A 21,339-nucleotide genomic window follows, 5' to 3' on the forward strand; every position below is an offset into this window, starting at 1 on the left:
AAAAAGTAGTCTCACGTCGCAATATTCAGTTTATTTTGAATTAATTTTTGATCTGCAACGGAAAGGCGGTTACATCAGCTCTGCACTGAAATAGCCTTTAAATTCTATTTTCAGCTACAATTTATACTATAACTGTGGCTTTTGTGTACTTTACATTTTTGCTAAGCATATTTAATCAGTATAATTTTGTTTTCTAAATATGCACAAACAAGGCAAACCTCATTTTCCATAGGTAAGCTTAAACATAAAAATATGTCGGGTGTAATAGATGAACTTAGGCAACTGTAATTTTTTTAGATACTCTTCCCTTTTAAAACATTGCTGCAGAAAAGTAAAAGGATTGAAAGGGGAATAAATCTTCAGCAGTGTTTGTTTTTTTCTGTTGCATCTATCCTGTCCTATCTATAGCACAGGCAACACATGGACCTTCAATTACCGTGTCCATCATGACACCAGTGAGGAGTTCACGCCAGGGTTTTTGTTACCATGAACTTTTCTCCCATGGCAATGCTCTTAACCTGTTCTGTCCATCATCCCTCGGCAGACAGCTGCACTTCAGCAGAGGGTTTTCACAACATGAACAACATGCCCCTGCCCTGCTGAGTGACCAAGGCAAGGCTGAGGGCAGCAGCACATCCATTCCTTCTCCCAGGATTTCCTAATATCCCATGGGAGATTGGAAGACTGGAGGTGTTCATTCTTTTCCATCTATTCACACGTCCAAGAAATAGGTCATTTTGAAAACTCCTATATATAAAGGAGTGAGACATTTGTGAAAGAAAACAAAATGAGCTCTATTTCAAAGGAGACTCATCTCTCAAGCCCTCTTTCCTGTTCCTGCTTGTCAGGTCTGCAGAGAAATCACTGTCACACCGTATTAGTGTCCTTTCAAATGAAAACAAGTTTGGTCTGTTCTGTAATGTGAGTGGATAAAGCAAATCTTCCACTGGACTCCAGGCTTGGGTGAAATCTATAACCGATGAATCTCATTCATTGTAGCAAAAAGGTGTAATCAAAAGGAAACTCGGCACAGGGTGCTTTGCTGATAGAATGCTGAGCGTGTTGTGGGTCACTGCAGACCTGAATTCCAGCCTGTGCGAGATTTACAGAGAAGAGGCATTTCAGAGCCTCCTTCAAAAACAGCTCCTTCAGCCAGGACCCAGGGTTGATTCAGTGTTTAAGCTGCAGCACACTTCAGATCGGCATTTCTTGGTGGTATGACTTACAGCCTTTTTCATGGGCTGGATTTCATCCTTTGCCATTTGGAGCTGCCTGTAACTGAGGCAGTGGCACACTGCCCTTCGGGGGTCTGCCAGGCTAGGCAAGGGCTCTGCTGACCCCTGCTGCTATCCTTGCTTTTTCCCTTGCTTTTCCTTCTGCAGCCGAAGGTTGCCTCTCTTTGCTAAAGATACTATCAGGTGAAAATTGTTTTTGAATAAGAGGTACATCTTGCCTTTTTCTGCTTTCTGCATGTCTTTTTCCTTTTTGTCAGAGAAATCCCAGTGCTGATGACAGGGTACACAGGCTGTTGTGCATCGGGTACGTTCACATCGGAAGTTCTGTTGTACTGATGCTGATCTCGCAAACAAGGACCTTTTGCTCTGGCATGCCAGTGCTTTCTGATCCAGCTTGCTTACAACTGCTTCACAAAACATTTACCATACAGCATCATCAATATTAGACGTTTTTTCTTAAGCACCCTTTTAAAACTAAGAATTCTGTTAATCTGAAATAGATCTTAGTACAACAGTCAACCCTGTGACTATTTTGATGTAGCAGAAGCTTAAAGTGCTCTTTATTGTGAAATTCAGCTTTTCACAATACCAAGCTGCAGCCAGATTGATTTTTGTTTTGCTTTCTATCTGTTAGTCACAAGACTTAGTTATGACTCAAATACGAAGAAAAAAGCAGAAATACGTGTAGTGTGTTTTCATGAGCAAGGCATAATCACAGAGCCTAGAAGGTTCCTGAAACACACTGCAGTCAGTGGTGTTATTACAGCAGGAAACAGTAATACCCATGACTGAGAAGAACCTTTTCTGGCATTGTGTATTTTCAGTATCATTAATTCTTAATATGAAAGTAGTAGGTCTAGTTTTATTCATTAAAACTAGGGGGATTTCTTAATGGGGTTGTTCTATCATGGCATTACTTAGTAAATGAAATAGAAATCCTCATATTACAAGGTTCTTAGCAGTCAGGTGAGGGGAAATAGCTGTCAGTGGTACTTGATCATCATTTTGCAGCGTGTTCTATTTTAATTTCCTGCAGAAGAGATTTTACTACACACGTGCAAACACATAACACAGGGGCGCGTGGCTGTAGTCACGACATTGGACAGGCTACAAAGGAAACAACAAAAGGATCATTCATACCAACTAATTACATTTAAAATTTAGATTTAGTTTGCTTCAGAAAATATGGGATTCATTATTTTACTAGGGTGTGGCTTGATATTCTATTTAGTGTTTTCATATCTTATATTGAAGTAGTTTTCTTCCTTTATTATTGGCAAAACCACAATCAAATTCTTCTTAAGTCAGCATATCTTTTATCTGCCAGGATCATATACACACACTCATCAGTCTTTCCTTGCTATTCATGGGGCGAAAATAAATGTAACTAACTGTACATATACATACACAAAATTTTAAGTATTATATGCTGTTGCTTGTGTATTTGAGCTTCATATAAAATATGTGCTTCAGCCTGTGATTTTCTTGTGGTTTTTTTTTCTGCTTGCTGAAATGGGCTTTGCTAGGTGTGCACAGTGTTTAGCTCAGTTAATCACGTACTATATGTTTTGGGTATGTAATTGCCTCTCTTAGTAATTTGCTAATTTTTTAGAGAACTTGACTGAGACAACATTGCTTAACCTTCAGCTCCTTTCAGTTGAATTTTGTGTCCTCTTGAATGAGTTTGCATGAATTTTGCATGGTTTTCGTATTTCTAGTCCAGCCAATATAAGTTCCTGGTTCAGGTGCAGTCAGAACTTTATTATTAAAAAGTACTAATTTACTTATATATTGCTGCACCAAATTTAGTTCATATAGAATAATAATGTAATAGTTGAAACCTATTAATTCCTCCCACCCCAATAAAACCTCTATAATACTTAGCCAAAACAGCTACATTATCTGATAAGTTGATTTAGGACTTTATACATGTGTTCATATAGCCATTTATCTCAACCCTTTCTGAGGAGACCTTTATTAAGCTGTGATGACTGCTGAATATGAAATGTAACCAAGATTATTTTTTTATTCAAATATAATTTAAATATTCATCAAAGAGGAGTTATGCTTGAAACTGACAGAGACTATTAACATCAAAAAATATAATTAACTGCACTGGGTATCATGAAGCAGAGTTAGCCAAATAGCCGAGAGGTCTAATTGCTCTAGAGTCTGAGAAGCAATAGTTTTATTTTATACTTTTGCTGTGGAATTAATAGTGATGTGGTTTCCTACGCGAGGCAATTAAAAGCTGCCTGTTAAGGTTCATTGCACTATAGGAAATCTGTTGAATATCACTTAGTAAACAGGACTGACACGGAAAAGGTACATGAAGATGGGCAGAGCAGGGTATAGATCATAAATTAGGACAGATTAATATGAATTAAATATATGTAAGTAAATTATGAGTACTTTCTAGTGTTAAAAGTCAGCAGTAGCCATGAAAGTGAAAAGTTTTCATTAGTAACACAAAGGAAATGGAATTTAAAAATTATTACAGTGAAGATGTTTAATTCAGAGGAAAGAAATAGAAGAGTAGCATGGGTTTAAAAATTAAAAACTATCTACAGAGTAGTAGAGAAATTAGCAGATCTCATATTCTGTAAATGTCTTTCTGCCACAGAATAATCTCCTGCTTACAATAAAAAGAACCTTCTGACCTTTGTGGCTCAATTAAGCTTTTAGTTGTATTCAACAAGAAAAGTCTTCTTTATTGAATCCCGTAGATTTTGCCTGTGCCCAGAGTACACATTCCAAAAAGGCATGGCCATATTCGTGGTGTTTTGACATTAATGAGGTTGCTGAAATGGAAGAGTTTAAGGATCAAAGATACAAGCAATGGTGCTATTTTACAGCATTTTTTTTTTCTCTCTAATAATAAAATTGCAATTTAATTGCTTAATAAATGGGCCATGATTACTGAAAGACATAGATAATTTCCCTCTTTCCATTTTATCTTCTCCATATTGCAGAACAATAATTAGCAAAAATACTACTACCACAAATGAAAGAAGTTTTTATTTTCTTTTCCCTTCATGTAATAACTGTGAATGAAAGGAGTTTGCACATGTGTCTTTAGTCTAGTATGATACTCAGCTTCTACGGTTTTTAGGAAGCAATCTAAACAACTAATGTCATACTACTGAAATAAAATCATACAAAGAATTCAACTAGAATTCCTGCTTTATATAAAGATTGGCTGCCCGTTTCATACATTATTTAGCAGGCTTACCCTGTTTATATCAGTGACATAAGAGTGCGTGCTACTTTCTCAGAAGAGCACTGTCTTTGCCGCTTCACAGCACAGTGCCTTGTACTCCCAGGCTTGCACATGGTGTTAGCAGATATTTAAAGCACTTCAGCTTAACATTTTATAGGTCATGATGAACTGAGCCTATAAAACAAGTTACTGCAATGAAGTTAATGCAGTCTTAAGAGTGTTACATAGACCGAATACTCAATATTCAGGATATTTTTAGCCCCTGTAGGCATATCAATGGGAAGGAAAGGTTCTTACCATGAGGAATTTATTTCCATGTCCAACCTGATTTACAATACACTTACAGTACAGAAGCTTTGCTACAAATTTACTATTGAAAGCCATTTTTTTCAGGTTTACCTGGTAGTACAGTAACTATAGGAACCTTTGAATTTCAAATTGTTCTACTACACACACATACACATGCAAAACAGAAAAACAAGAGAAGAAATTAGGCAGAAAAATAATTTACTTGGGCAAGCTACTCTGACCAAAGTCACACACCTTGAACACCTTGGAGAAAGCATCCTCCATCTTACTCGTCAGTGATACCAACCCGTACAATGTTTCATCTGGCAAGATGGTGTATTTTGCTGTTGTAGGTGCAAAGGCGTCTATATTCCTTTCTTAGTAGTAATCTGTGATCTTAAACCTTACTGTTCATTGCTTCTCAGATACCTTGCTTCTTGTGATATACATCTATATAATAAAGGAGCAATTTGGAAATGTATTTAATGCACACATTTTTGCAGCACTGTAAAATTGTTTTGCCATAATTCAAGAGTTTGTGCTCTGTCTATTAAATACTTTCTTTTAGGCTGAATTGTAAGTGTAGCAATAACGTGACAGTTCTGAACCCATAATCTTTCCCTGTTTACTGAATTTATTACAGACATTGAGTTCAACTCTACTGTTACACTCATGAAACTGTAGGTGTTTTCTCATCTAGAAGGTAGCAGCAGTGATATTGCTTTCAGTATATTATTCTGGTGCCAGCATCACTGGTGGGTATGAAAAACATAATTTACTTTGTGTATTTAGCTTTCTTGGATAATTTTGCTGTCTTTTTGACAGAGATACAGCAAAAGAGCACCTCCTGGAGTCACATTTAAAACCGGAGCACTTTGGGTAATGTACTGTAGACAGAACACATATGAGTTAGAGCTCACTTATCATGAATGCCATCAGCAGTGCCTTGTTGCTTTCTTATCAGCCACTTCCTGCTGTCAGCCCAGTGCTTATTTCAATAGTAAAGGATTTGCATCAAATGTAACACAATATTATGTATGGCTAACATGCGGTTTTTAATTGTGCAGGCACACGAGACTCCTTCAGTGATAGACAGTTTCGTAAAAGGATTAGATCATGAATATTTTTGACAGAATTAAAGATAATCTGTGCATTGACAGAGTGTAGCCAGTGAATTTTCTGATGAATGTTTTACAGTGGTGAGTCTGCTTGGCTTGTGTAAAAAACCAGCTGCAGAATAGACAGGATTTTGCAGATGTGGGAACAAGCAAACTGAAGCAGTCCTCTAAACTTCTTTGGGCTAAAAACTGGAAGTTCCTGGAACCAGAGAGTGCACAATTCAAATCTGTAACTTAATCCCTTAACTTTGGTTTGCAAAGAAAAAGTGGGATTGTGCTTTCCAAGTTAGAACAGAATACTTTTGCAGTGGAAGTCCTATACCTGGAAGCCCTGCAAGCTTTCCAGATGATAATTAGATCCAGACATCACTGGAATATATATATATATATTCATATACTAATGAATAACAGTGCTTTTGTGACAGGCATTCCTCTCAGAAGAAAGGAAAGTACTTGTAGTGAGGACTCTCAGACACATTTTAATAGGAAATGACACCACTGTTACAGAGTTGATTAAAGATCTACCAAGGGACAACACTTCTGGAAAAAATCAGCAGATGAAATGAGAAAAGTTGTAATTTTATTATTAGTTATCAGTTAAATGCGTGTAACTTTAAGGCCATGAAATCTGCAGTAAAAATATGAGAAAAAGGACTGTACCTTCTTGCTAGCAGATTGCACTTTTATAAATCTCTTAAAATAATCAAATTATCTTTTGCCTCTTGCTCAGCATTTTGCTCCGAGTTCTGTTGAGCTGTATAAATGAGTCACTCTGCATCCTTATGGAGTTGGTGGATATGCAGCAGTGGGCACATGGCACTGTTGGTGAAAATGATAACCCAAAAGGGGGATGTTCCCCAAGGCAGGTTTACAAAAAACAATTTATTCTTTTTCACCCTGTAAAACTCATCTTACATGCAGCATCTTTTGCATTATTACAAACTCTAATCCTCTGAGTGGGTAATTAACGGACCAGAAAAGCCATTTGTGGAAAGAAAGAGCCATAAGGGTGAAAAATATTTCTCTGCTGAATGATCTTTAAGGAGTAAATAATTACAAGAGTGAGAGGTTTGGGATGACCAATCTAAATCTGAACATAATTAGGATGAACACAGTTTGAAAATCGAAGCAGTTGGCATGTGCAACAATTCTCATTTCAGAAGACTAATTAAATATTTAAAAGCCCCAAACCCCTCACTATTCACAGAAAAATAGCCTGCCACAAAAGGGTCTGTAACTTTGCAGATAATTAGGAAGGGTTATAGGGGAAAAATCACGGATTGGCTCCAAGGTTCTGCAAGGTCACATCTTATTATGGTGTATCTTTTATATGGTCTGATAACAAGATCTTGCTAATTTAATCTAAGTAGGGCATCCCATAGCGATTTCCCATTTTCCTTGTTAAAAATATGATCATTTTTCCATATGCCAACTGCAATAGGTGAACATTTTTGTAAATAATTTCTCCTAATTGATACAGGCTATAATATTTTTAATTATTCAAGGTGAATGCATGTGCTAAAGTTGAGTTAGGGTTGTACCCACTGCATGCCCCATGTGAAGTTGTCCTCTGCCTGCCTGTTGCACAGGGAAACCAAAGGACTCTATGGAATCTGGTTATCCCAGTGGCCAGTTCTATAAATGACTAAATCTTAATTTCCTGTTAGAGGCAAAGTAGGACTTTTTGTTGAATATGCATTTCTGTATGCAGAAGAGATGTGTTAAACTCAGGAGACCCATAGCAAATCAAGCTGAATTTGCACTGCACAGACCTGGAGGTCTGGTGGAAATGTGAGTGTTGAAAGAATACCAAGGCTTCTGTTTCAAAAAGTTGCAGTAACAAATCATACCTGTCATCTAAAATACCTTATTTTAGTAATTGAAGTGGGTGATTGTTAAAAATGTATTTCAGATCTGTGCAAATTAACATGAAGGATAAGGCTACATATTTTCAATATTGTAATTCTTCAAGTTTTTCATTTAATAATGACTCAGAAGCTGTCTTAAGTTACATAACTTTTAACTACGTTATGAATATGGTGCATGCCAAGCCATGGATAAAAAAGATCAACTGTGCTGCAAAAAAAGAATTCTAAAGGGTTTTTACTGTTATCCTATACTCTCTGTCTGGTAGTCTCTCCTCCTGCAAGTCTGTTGCAGTGTTATTCCTAAGGATCAGACACTGTGCTTCAGGATTTTCTCTTGGATTTTCCATAGCTCTTCTCTAGCACTGTGCCTCTGAAATAAATGCCCCTTCGTAAAGCTCTGGGTTTATTTAAAGCCCCACGTTTCTCCCCTGAAACCTGCTCAGCGCACGAGGCACGATGCTGCACCGTGCTCATTCGGTGTGAATAATCTGCGCAAATTGCTCCGATACAACGATGCTGCTCTACTAAAGTTTTCATTAGTAAGTAAGCATAGCTGCAGGCTATTTATTTTGTCTAAATGGTGAAACATTTAATTGGATCTTTTGAACTTATTACTTTTCAGCAGTGCGGATCTGCTTGGCTTAGTTGGTGTTCTAAGATGTACACTGCCTGTAATCCCATGCTGCATCTTGCTTGCAAATATGCATGCATGTAAACAATATGACTATTATTATTATTATTATCATTATTATGAAAATTACTGTATTTCCATTTCTTATTCCTCAGGTGGAGTTGCATTAGAAACATTTTCTCTAAAGAACGGGTCTCTTCTGTTTCATACTGTTACGGGGTTTGGGTTTGCACCTACGCAGACCTCACCAGGAGATTGTTCCATTTACTTTGCACACCTCATTGCATCTTTGATACTTACTTTTACTGTCCTTGATTTACAGCCATCTCCTCAAAAACTCTGATTGGTCTAGTAGGCCTTTGGAATGCATGGTAGAAAGTAGTAGAGATAGAAAAGCAGGATTATAAATGCACCTAAAAATATCGAGAGAAAGCAGGAGTTATATATTCTACTGGAATCTACTTTTTTTTTCCTCTCCCTGTTTTATCTGATGCTCCAGTTTCAGGTTGATGATAACCCCATAATAATAGCATTTACACCAATAAGAAAAGTATTAGAACAAGGATGAACTGTAACAAGTAAAACTGTTTCTGATAGCTTAGATGTGAGTAAGTGAGAAGATTCCTCATTTTAACAGTGACTGCTTTGAACTTAGAGACATGAATACTAAAAGGCAAATGGGTCATAACTAAATGTATTAAAGTTGTAAGAAGAGGTTGAAAGCAAGAAATATAGTTAAATTACTTTGCTATACAAGTCTGATACACATTCATTGACAGTGAATCAGACCAAGTAATTCTAAGAAAAGGCCTATGGGAGTTGCATATTTTATGCTGTGTTTTATTGTCTATTTGGAGTTTTTATGCTTAATGCGTACCCTTAGACTCCCACAAGATTACATTGTATAAAGAAAGCACAATTAAATATAATTGCAATTTTTTATTGGGCAAATGGAAACAAGGCTATGGGGCACCTTCCCCTACAATATTAATTATACACTATTTACCTTCCTTGTATGTGTTTACTTGGTAATTAGGAAGATTCAACAAATCATCAATATTATATTTTGAAAAAAAACGGAAGGAAAAAAACACCCTTTTTAAATTTTTCTTCACCCCAAATATTTTTTCATCCAAATCCCCCAGATTTATTACTGTAGTGGTCACGTTGCCAAGTGCATAGAAAATCCTTGGGCTAGTTCATGAATTTTCAAACCAAGCTATAGGATGCCTTACTGTTTAGCAGTTATAGGTGAGTCACCAATATCTAGATACAGCTCTTATGGCCAAATTCTGCTATCATACCTGCTCATGTATCTCCTGTCTTTTAGATAGTGAAAACTTCCAAGCACAGCTCACTAAATCCATTTCCTCTTTGAACTCAGTAAAATAGGTGCTATTTACTTTTTGCGTACTCATTCCCCTATAATAGTTTTGGGGCTAAAAAAAAAATAATTTCTAGAAAATCTTACAAATGATTAAGCAATGTTGTCAGTGTGTCAGGCCAGTCCCAGGATCATGGATCTATCCTTAGGGGCGTGTGGCTCACTGATCCTGCATGGGAAGGGTAGTGCTGGAGCACTGTGGAAACAGCAGCTATGGCTGAACAATCCTCCTTCATAGCTAGGCTTTATAGGAAGGCTGGATTTTCTCAGCAGGTCTTTTTTCCAGGCTTTGATTAGGCTTAAATTGCTAACTCATTAGACCTCAGTACATGACAATGTATGGCTTGTGAGGTGAGTTTGAAACTCGGAATTTAAATACATGCCTTTAAATTTATCTACTACATAGATACATACTACATAGATACTACTACATATCTACTACATAGATACTACATAGCATTTAAGTAATATCTGATGTTTTCATACATCTGTAACTTTGCATTTAATGACAGGAGTGGAGGTTTAGTGAGTATTCATTCAAAAGCAAAACCACATCCCACATGGCAATTGTAGACCATTAGGAAGACAGCTGTAAAGACAGCTACTTACTCTGGGTAATGAGGTTCAGGAATTTTTCAGTGTAAGTCATCACATGAAGTGCATTCATCCCATATTCCCCTATCTTTTCACTCAGGCTGCAGCTCACCCAGGGTGAGTAAGGAACAAGAAGACCATATGGAGTATGTGGTGCTGCAGCTCGGAGTTTACGTGCCTCGAGTGGTGTTTGAGCAGGTTGCTGCAGGCGATATGCAGGAACATGCCATCACGCTGGCTTTTAAGTGTTTAATCAATATGCTGAAAGAGAAATATCATCAGAACTGGCTTGAAAGTTTCAAAATGTACCAAGATTGTTTTTTAATGTATCAACAATGTTACTAAAAATTAATTTTGCTTACTAAATGTGGGTTTAGATGGTATCTTTTTTTTTTTTTAATAGTGAATTACATGTGACTGTTTGCTGTGTTTGTGCCCTAATTAAGGTAACACTAGATTCACAGAAATACAGCATTAGGAATACCCAAAATTATTTTGATGGTTTTTTTCTTCCTATTCATTAATCCATATATTTTTCAAAATATCATGATGTTTATTTTATTATTTTACTATCTTTGTCAATGTTGTGTATGCAAAACAAAAGCATTTGAAGGATGCATTGCAATGTGGACATTATTTCATACATACCTTATTTTTGCAAACAGCAAGAACCACTTATTAAGGATCTGTTTGTATCTTTCTGTGTCAGATGTGACTTGCCCACAGAGATGACCTCTTCCCTCAGTCACTTGGTTTGATCCATGCAGCGTTAATGTCTTTCCAGAATCTGTTTCTCAGATCCCAGTGCTTCACTTTCTGGTCCAGTCATGATACACTGTGGTTTTCATTTTAATGCTGGAGTATTTGTTCAAGTCCATAGATTGTGCGTTTTTAATCTTCCTTAGAACAATGGTGAATAATGGCCCTTGGCAGGAGATAATGAAATTTTCTTAATTTATATTTTGAAGCAGAAGCTTCAATTGAAAATGGCATCCTATGGCCTGCAGACATAGCTCTAGTGCAAGTTTCAGGGGAGCTGTAATAATAATGCAGTGCCAGCAGTGACGAGGAATGATAGGACAGTGAAGAAGCAATTTAAGAAAGAAAAGAGAATGTACCAAAGCTTTATTGTAGCATATCTAATGATCTGCTGAAGATTCCCAATAGCTTTGGGAGCATGACAGGAGAAACTAATGTTATCTTGCCAAAACAGAAGCCCCTGCTTAATCAGCAGAACAAGATTATTGATTAAAACACCTCACACAATAGATTGCACATGGAATCTCATCTCCATACATTGCACATGAAAAAGTGCAATAATAAGCATAAGGTAATAATAATAATAAAAAAGCAAAAGCAATTTGTTGGGAATTGTGCAACTCAAGATTAGAGTTGAAATACAAACAAATTATCATGGAAAATACAGCTGTCCTTATAGCTGAGCAGACAGGATGGATGCAGCAGGGACAGGGCTACATCATGAGCAGCAGATAATACCAGCCCTGCTGGAGCTGCTTTACTTTCCTCTTTCTTTCTGTATTCATCTGAAATGTGAAGGGCCATTCCTCATTTGCACAGTCTTCTTCCTGAGGTGAAAGGAGTTCAGACATTATACTGTAACTGTTAATTAAACACTCCATTTGATTTTTAGATTACTCTAAGTGATGCATGTGCATTATGAAGATGTAACCTTTCTTCATTCATACTAAAATACAGAAGGCATATGTGTCAGAGTACACAATTGCTCCTTGCATTCATGAGAATAGTGATAATTCCTGCACTTCCCCTTGCAAAACTGTTGTCACTGCTAGCACAACAACCTGAATTATCATTCTTTCATTACTACAGTTAGTCCTTTCCTAACTAGCATTTCAATTTTAATTCATACATTACCTTTCCTAAGTTAACTGTTACTGAGTTATACAGACCTTGCTGATCTGCTGTATTTCCTTGTGAATGACAGTCATTGCATCATAAATCTTTGTGAATGTTGTGAATTCTTCTTGAATGTGATGACATTTCTCAGTGTGCAATCCTATGAATTTTAAGATTGTACATAATCCCCTAAAATGCCTGTATTTTAACATATGCTGGGAAAGTACGCAGTTAGGTAGATTGCAGAACACTTAAATGGTATTTAAAACCTACAGAGAACTTAAACACTGGATTACAAACACTGAAACACCAGAGTATTTGTGATTTGTCTTTTTAAGTTTGTAGAATTACAGCTGGTTTGTATCACACCTTCATTGGAACAATTCTAAAAGAGTTTGAGTAGGCAGACTAAGTTAACAATATAGCATGTAGAAAAAAATAACTTTGGTTAAAATGAATGAGGGACTCCAAGTCATTCGCCAGTTCAGCTTTTTGAGGTTTGGATTTTTGATTTTGATTTTTGATGGTGTCTCGGCCAGTTCTGCAATTTCCAAGGCACTTCACTTTTACAATAGTCTTGTTTTGGAGAATCCTGTGGCACAAAAAGTGCTTGCCCATTACAAAAAATAAATGGGTCACCAGATTTAAGGCTGTAACAATGGAATATCCAGTTGTTCAAACACAGTGTTTCTGAGTGTAAAGGTTTCTTAAAATTATTAAGTTCTTCTGTGGTAGCTTTGATAATCTGTAGCCACTTAGGATAATCTGCTTTTTAGTGCTATTTTGTGGGGAGTGGAGTCTCTTTTATCCAATGTGCTACAGAATTTGGGGCTTCTTGTCTTAAAGAAGCTCAACTGAAACCCTAACCAGTTTGTAAAATGTTTTTTTTTGCAGACAGTAGCAGAAGTATCAGCCAAAAGCTAACAGGGAAGTTCTCCTGGCTTTACAGAAAAAGACACTGCAGCAGATAGAAGGCTTTAATTTATTCAGAGAGCAAATCACAGTAGTATAAATTCCCTGAATTACTTGTCTCAGAACTACCTCTACAAAATTCACTTATTCTTCATCTCTTCTCTGTAACCCGTGAATTAGGATTGACAGCTGCTAGAGTTGCTGTTGTTTTTTCTTAAAAGTCTCACTCTAATGGAAATTTAACCTCTAAATAGGTAAAAATCGTTACCTGAATGTCAGCTTTTTAAACTGTGAATATCCTAACCAAGTGTCTTTATTTGAAATCTTAGAAGTGTATGTAAATTACTCAGGTTTTACAAAATACAACCAACAGTGCAGCAAAATCAGTGATTTGAATGTGCAAACCTATAACTTAAAGCACAAATGCACTATACATGTAGTTATTAAAGTAATTCCACTTGTTGGGGAGGTGCTGGTGGGCCTGGCAGCACTGCTGTATACTGCAGCAAGTGGGCATAACTCATTGTTTTGTAACAATGATCCTGGGTTTGGCCATCGGGGAGCTAAAGGTGATCATTTGCACAGCAGGTGAAATCTTTCATAAAGGAATTGTCAAAAGTTTTTGGAGTGTTATCAATTTTCTGTAAACACTACTCAATGCCGGAAGTTTGACTCTGACACTGCACAAAGAAAACACCTCCATTTTCTTCTGAATTATTATTACAAATCCTTTTGATAAAACCTAACATGAAGTTCTTCTCAGTTTCCTGGCTGATGGCAGCATTTTGAATCTTTTACTGGGAGAAAATGAAACTGAAGAAAACAGCTCTTCACAGGGAAATTAGTCTATCTTTTTCTCACTGCTAAATATGACCTTGGTTAGCTTCATTCTCGAGCAATTTCTCCCAACATGTACTCGTTTTTATTTTGTAACAAATAAATAATTCTGTCTTAATTGCTGCTCATTTGAGTATAAAATAAAATTTTCATGAGCTCAAAGCTGTGGAAACCATCATACTGAAGATGCAGTAGGAGAAGTCTTATAGGAATTACTTTGGCTCCAGCATAAGATTTTTGCTAAAGAAATGCAAATTTAAAGAAATTTGTTACAAAATCTTACATCCCAGATTTTCTCATGCTGGTTACTGTACCCAAGGTGTGGCACATACAAACCCCTGTACTGGGGATATTGCAAAGAGGCCTGTGAGGTTTGGGGCCACATTGCCTGCTCCTGCTTCTACAGCCTCCATCTACACCACACTCTCAGCAGCAGCACTCTGTCCTCCATGGCAGGGGCTGTGTGCACATTTTCACGCTTTACACACTGAGTACAGTGGTTTTCTCAGCAGCTGGGTGGACATTTCACCACTTCAGCCTGGGTCTGAAGCCACTGGGTGTGTCAGAGTCATTCCAGAGTCTCTGATGTCCTGCAGGAGCTGCTGCACTGACCGAGTGAGCCATTGGGGTGGGAGTGGGGTGGTGTTATTTGTGCAAGAGCTGGGCAGGGGTCCTGGCTTTGCCCTCTGGAAAAGGCGGCCGATGAATTCCCACCACCTATCCGTATCCATGGCTGTGTATATATAGAAATCCCTGACTATTTCCAATCAGTTCTGCAATTATGAGGCTTATGATGGTAAAAATAAGCAGCTTTAATTTTTTTTTAAATTAAAAAAGAGGAAAAAGAAAAGAAGAGTTAACTGATCAACTTAGAAAGCTTTTGTCTCTGAGTTTGCTCGGCACAGAGGCACAGCATATACTGACTGGCTCTGTGCTATTTTGATTACTGTATAAAAAAGGAAGTAATTTATAATAGTGTTCTTTGAATATGTTTGCTTTACCTTTTATGAGGTAGCATGAATTATTCTAATAGCTGTTGGTGCTGTACAGGGGGGAAAGCCACTGATACAAGGCAGATTATTTTAGCTTGGGTTATGTGGTATTCAGGAGTATGGGAAGAAGAAGGGCAATAGAGAAGTTGATGTACAGCTGGAGTCAAAGGCTAGTCTATTACTTAAGTTCAGACTTCTGTTATTCAGTTTGCTGACAAACAAAGCTAACCCTTGAGAAGATCAGCCATGCTCTTTCCCTTTTAGTCACCAAACTCCCTGACCTTCCCTTTTTTCACTTTTCTTCTTCCTTGTGACTGTTTTCCTGTATGTATTACATTTTGACCATCTCTTCAAGGTTAGGTGGCTGTTCACTTTTAACTTCCAAGCTAATATTTGGTTTTTTGGGTTTTTACTTTTTTGTTCTTGAAAAAATAATAGTAGTCTAAAATCTATTATTATTTTTATCATTACCTTTCAAAAACGTGAAGTTCAATAGATCCTCACAATTAGAGGCATTGTAATAAAGTTCTTTTTTGTATGAAAATGCACTTTCTTTCATTGTTAAGCAAATAATTGTCATGTTTCAGTCTCCTCAAAAATACATCTGAATTAATTTTCTTTACTGCTTCCTGTAGCCTAACAGAGTCCACCAATTGCTCCTAAAATAATTAAATTGGGAATGCTAATGTTCTTTGTCTACAATAGCTCTTCTAACCAAAATAATTTCCTTGAATCACAAGAAAAATCTCTATGAGATGTAAAGCTATTCAGCAGGATGTATGTCTCTAAAGATGGAAGGAATTACTCATTGTTGTCATCCTACATTATTCAAAATTGCACATTTTTTCAATCATATAGCCTTTGCATTTTGTTTTCATTTTATTGAACAGTAGTATCAAATCAGTCTAAACTTGGTACTTGATACAGTTGTCTCTACCAGTGGGGACAGTTAAGATAGCATTGATCCCCAAATTTTTAAGTATAGAGCCTGAACTAAAATGTTGTCCTGAAGTCTTTTTTTGGACTTTGGCTAATTAGTGTTAATTAACTTTGTTGTCTTATGGATTGAACTGCCCAAGTGTGAAAAGTGTTAGCACTCAATGTAGTCCTTTAGTATGAACTAGCAAATTAAATGTAATTTTAAATTAATTAGCTTGCTTTCTTTTCCCATTACAGGTGCAACAACCGAACACAGTGTATAGTAGTTACTGGGTCAGATGTGTTTCCTGATCCTTGTCCTGGAACATACAAATATCTAGAAGTTCAGTATGAATGTGTTCCTTACAGTAAGTATAATCTTTTTATTCTTGCTCACTTCCTCTGGCCCTCACAATTGAAGCTGGAGTGCTGTTCCATGGAAAAGAAGCATATGTTTATGGCCCATGGACCCATTATGCATGCAAAGCACTTGCAGGCTAGGGCCTCCAATTAGCTTCACAAAGTGTGGAAGGAAGCCATGGTGTGATGCTGGCCAAGTGTCTGTCTGTGTTCTTAAGTGTTTGGCTTTTAAGGCTACTGTTTTTCCAGAAAACAAACTCAAATTAGCTATTCAATAGGCCAGATAGAAATTTGTACTTTTGCCCGCAACCAGTTGCTGACAAATTGGCTTGGCTCACAGACTTGTAAAGCAGGAATTGACTTCAATTTTAATCATGATCTACTTGAAAGGCTACCTGCTGCTGTGGTGACTTTGGGTGCACAGCAAAACCCAGCGCTGACATTCAGAGGCAAGTGACCCAGTTGGGGGACATTGTAAAAGGATTTTGTGCTTCTTTATAAATGAACACAGATTCAGAGTGAATAATTCATTAATAAGGTACTCACACTGTGTTCTTTAAAAGCAAAGGGGAAAAGAGTGAGAAAGAAATGTTTGCTTTTAATTGAAAGACAAAATATCAGTCGTGTCTTGAATCAGCTAGCAAAATAGAGTTTTTCACTGAAAACAAACTAAATAGTGAAATCATGATGAGGGAAAAATGTGAAGTTCTGGCTACTTCAGCAGTTCTGTGCAATAGTCTTTATAATGCCAAAGTTCAGTAGCTTTAGACATACTTCTTATTTCCTTGCAATAATTAATGTTTTTTTTATTGACATGTATGCATGTTCATGAAAGTTCTGCAGATTCGACACTTTTAACTGGTTTTGCTTTCTTGTAAGGTTCTTTGCAGTGACTTCTCTCTCGTCCCGTAACTCAACAGAGAAATAGCTGTGCTTGCAATGGAATTTGAGCAGTGCACTGATCATTCCCTTGAGTTATTATTGGGCATGAATTTCTTGATCTGCAGTAATCCTTAACCAAAGTCGTATTTTCTGTTGGTACAGGAAACAGGCCAAGTCTGAGATGCAAAAACACTGTGGTGACAGTATATACTGAAAAAGGAAGGAAATGAGTTCTGGCATAAACAAAGCCATGCCAAAACTGTCCATACTGTTTCCTGTAAAATTTAGAATTCTGAAACTGAAATACTACTCCGTACTCGTTCACCATACTGAACCTTCACTGTTGTTAAAGGCCAAGCACAGATCATCTGTTTTTTCTTCATTTCTGCTGTGTCATTGTGAAATGGTTGCTTGCTGATTTTTTTCCCTGTACCATTTGTAGGTTTGGAAGCCTACTGCAAACAGTGATCCCTAGTACCATTCCTCCTGTGTGTAGTAGTGGTGGCTTGTTGTAACTGTTCTTCTTGTGCCACTTTTGAGGAGTGATGTCTTACCCCAATCTAACCAAAGTTTTGTTCCACAAAGACCACTTCTGCTTTAGCAGTATTTTGATTTCCAAATTCTCAGAAAGGGGGCAGTGCATCTGATTCCAAAACCTGAGGTCAGTCGAGTGACAAGAAGTTACGTTTCCAGTTCCAGTAGGCTAGCTCATAGAGGAAAAAATGTAATGCAAATAATGTTCAAACATAATTTCTTATGCTGTTTTAGGAAGAGAAGTGTGGATATGTTCTACTGATTGGGTATTGCTATCTCCAGGAATCTTTTCTTTTCCAGTTTCAGAAGTATAGTGCCACAGCGCGGCCTACCCTGTACTCTAACTTGTAGTTACTTTGATTTTAAAGTGTTTATTTTTGTCAGTTGCATTGGCCTACCCTTTGAACTCTGTAATTCTGTGTCTGTCATAATTTAGGATTCTGGATACTTTCCTATTTTTCAAAGTCTATAAGTTTTGGAGTTTGTCAACTGCAGCATGTACAGTGATGACACTGCCCAATTCCAGAACTGTAAGATGCATCACCTGTCATTACCAGCAGTCATCAAAAAGATTGCCAGTTACTAAAATGAGTTTTGAAGATTGGTTTCAAATCATATTGTGCTTCCGTAGCCGTTTTCATTGGTGGCTCTCTTTCTTCCCTGTCCCACAAATCCTATCCTGTTATTTTTCCAAGTCTCTTTTTTGTAATACTTGCTAAATTCCAGTTACCAAATCTAAATTTTATTTCCTTGTTCCAGAGCTCCTTATCTAAATTTACAGAATGACTGAAATTATTAGATTTGCATACAGCAGCTTCACCAGTGTAAGAGACTTCCTAGGAAGGTAGGATAAGCTCTTGTGGGCCCAGGAAGGGAGGAGTTTAGTGATCACAGCACTTCTAAACAGCGTTCATTTATTTCATTAATTTCATCTTCAGTTACTGCAAGACTAAAAAATTTGCAGTACTCACTGTGGTATCTTTCAGTTCATGGGAGATGGCAAACAGCAATTTTAATAGGTTCTGTGGTGAAAGGTGAGAGTTCTTACTCACTGGAGTTGCTGTCACCCTTGTACAAAATGCAGTTATGAGCTCCTCTATGTCTTGCTGGCCTCCAGAAGTACATAGCTGATTTGCTTATTTGAAAATACTTCATTTTGCAAATTTAATTAGGTTTGAAAGTACTTAATAAATGCTTCCTTTTTTGCATCTCAAAGTGAAAAAAACCCAACAAAGCAACTTTTCAGATACTCAGTTGGATCTCTAACAAAAATTCCAGACAAATTTGATAGGCATTGCTTTGTCCTGAAATAATAAGAGTGCTATCAATTAAATTACAAAGAGATTGAGAGTACTATACTTGACATTTCTCTCACTTATGCTTTGCGATGTGTGTTGGCACTTTGACTAACAGAAGCCAGCCCTTTTATAAAGAACATCAAAAGTGCCATTTTGTATATCTGTGCATTTTTATTTTAAGCCTATTTTGGGCTCAGGAATTCAATAGAAAACATTTTAAAGAGTTTTATTCTCTCTCTCTCTGTGTATTGATTGGACTTTGCAGCTTTTGTTTATTTCAATAAGCCCATCTGTCCCTGAAAAATGTACAGCTGTACACCAATGCATGCAGAGCAGACATGGCAGTAATGATTTTAGTTATCCCTATCTTTTCTCCCATCTCCTATTACTAATTCTAAGCAGGTACAGTATCAATATTGCTCTTTGGTGAGAAATAAGCACATGCATAGAAGTTCACAAACAGAATCATCTGAAAGTCATTAATACTAATGGTGAAACCCAAGAATTCACCTCAGAATACATCTTCTGTTTACTCAGATAAATCCAGAATTACAAATTATGGAAAAAATGAGTATTTTACCTAAAGATGTATAACAGTACAAAGGCTAGGAAAACTACTGCTCATTTTGAAAATATTGACACCCTCTGGTTCCCCTGTAAAGTTTTGGAATTGTTTCCTGAAGAAACACTGGATCAAATCAGCCAATATCATTCCCAGAATAATCATATGTAATTTTATTAAATGAAACTGAAATCCAAAACTTTATATGAAACATACAAAGGCATTTTTCAGGATAATATTGTAATATTGGAAATGTAATAGCTGTGCAAATAGTTTTGATACACTTCCCTAGTTTCAGCAGCTACTGTTACACAGCTTGGTACATCTGTCATTTTCCAGGTCATTTTATGAAACCAAGGGAGCATACTTCAAAGGCCACAGAGTATATGAAATAGGTTTTATTGCAAATAATTATTGAAAAGCTATTTACTAGCTGGGCTTCAGCTATATATCTTTCTGTAACTTCCTTAAAACTTCCTGGGGGAAAAATTGCTATAGTAATATAACTTTATTAATTGGGTTCAGTTTATGTCTTCCGTGTATGGTGGCAAGATGGATGTTTGTTTTAAACACAATACTGTCCTTGCATACTAGCTTGCTGTTTTGGGCTTAATCGATGATGCTGGAGAATATCTGAATGAGCTAATTGTTAATTTTTTCTTCTCTTTCCCTCTTGCTTACTGTGCTTTTGCTTCCTTTTTTCTAGATGTTTTTGCTTATTCCTTCTAGTCTGATTTTGCAGTTATAGACTAAGAAGTGGCAAAAGTTATCAAGATTAACATTCAGGAAAACAAATAAAATACAGCCTAAGGAGACCCAAAGGGTGCAAGCTGCTTTCTTTACAAGAAAGAAAAGCAGGGAAATGTCTGGGGCAAAGATGGGGGAGGTTTAATCATCACATATGCAAACCTATAGAATTAATATACTGAATTTTGTGTTTCAAATTATCAATTAATACAATATGTATATGTGCACTTGCACATATATGATAAATTAATATGTTGCTTAAAAGCCAGCTTGATTAGCATTATGCTTTAAGAAGAAGAAGAGTGTATATAGCATGTATTAGTAAAGTAATTCATTATTTATTCAGGTTCACTAAGTGAAACTACATGTCAACATATCTGTATTCCCTCCTTAATCTACTAAAATGATTGATCCATGTTCATTTGCGTAACCGTAGAATCTCTCTCCTGCTAGGTTATCCTGTTGTCTGTTTCTCTTTATCCAATATAGTGCAGTTCTTATTCTCCCTATATTTAGCGTCTGTTACTAATTTAATCTTTTAGACTAATAGTCAATTTATGTTAATCTTCTTTCTTTTTTCCTTGCACTTTTTTATTTTTCTTCCGATGCTTAAAATAGAAGTGGAGCAAAAAGGTAAATAACGTATACAGTCCAAACCCCAGCTCCTTGTTATGTGCCTTATGGATGTTAACCTCTTCCCTTCCCCTCCCCACAACACTCTTATATTATGATAATCAGCAGGATCTCATAAGTACACCTCATAACGAAGTCGACTGTTTGCAATAAAGTGACTTGGCTGCTTAAAGTAGGTGGCGGGGTATAGTGTCTGAAGTACTTGGGCTGGAGGGAAGACTCCCTTGCTTTTTTCTCTCCCTTTCTCTTTGTCTTTCTTTCCCTCTCTTTCTCTCACCCTTGGGTAAATTCTTGTTAATCAAGTGTCATCTTGCCTGGCTTCCAGAACCCTCTCCATAGCATGCCATGGTTACAGGGTTTCCTGGTCTGTTTCATTCATTGCTTTGGTTGTGTTTTGTTTTCTCTGCTCCTAATTGCTTTCTCTATATACCTGATGATTTGTTTTGTTCCT

General features: G+C 36.8%; 1 protein-coding gene across 27 annotated transcripts in view; it reads left to right on the forward strand.

Annotated features, from left to right (window-relative positions):
• The window catches only part of ADGRL2 (adhesion G protein-coupled receptor L2), a 157,330-nt gene that overhangs the window by 90,059 nt on the left and 45,932 nt on the right, over window positions 1-21,339 (forward strand). For 21 of the 27 annotated variants that reach the window (XM_074546008.1, XM_074546005.1, XM_074546004.1 and 18 more), the window contains exons 4-5: window positions 16,131-16,240; window positions 20,874-20,888. In XM_074546008.1, the coding sequence (XP_074402109.1) occupies window positions 16,131-16,240; window positions 20,874-20,888 (125 nt within the window). The remainder of the gene's footprint in view (window positions 1-16,130; window positions 16,241-20,873; window positions 20,889-21,339) is intronic. The other 6 variants (XM_074546009.1, XM_074546013.1, XM_074546015.1 and 3 more) reach the window with 1 other exon arrangement.

Source organism: Zonotrichia albicollis, chromosome 8 (genome assembly GCF_047830755.1).
Source record: "Zonotrichia albicollis isolate bZonAlb1 chromosome 8, bZonAlb1.hap1, whole genome shotgun sequence".
In the NCBI taxonomy this organism is placed as follows: domain Eukaryota; kingdom Metazoa; phylum Chordata; class Aves; order Passeriformes; family Passerellidae; genus Zonotrichia; species Zonotrichia albicollis.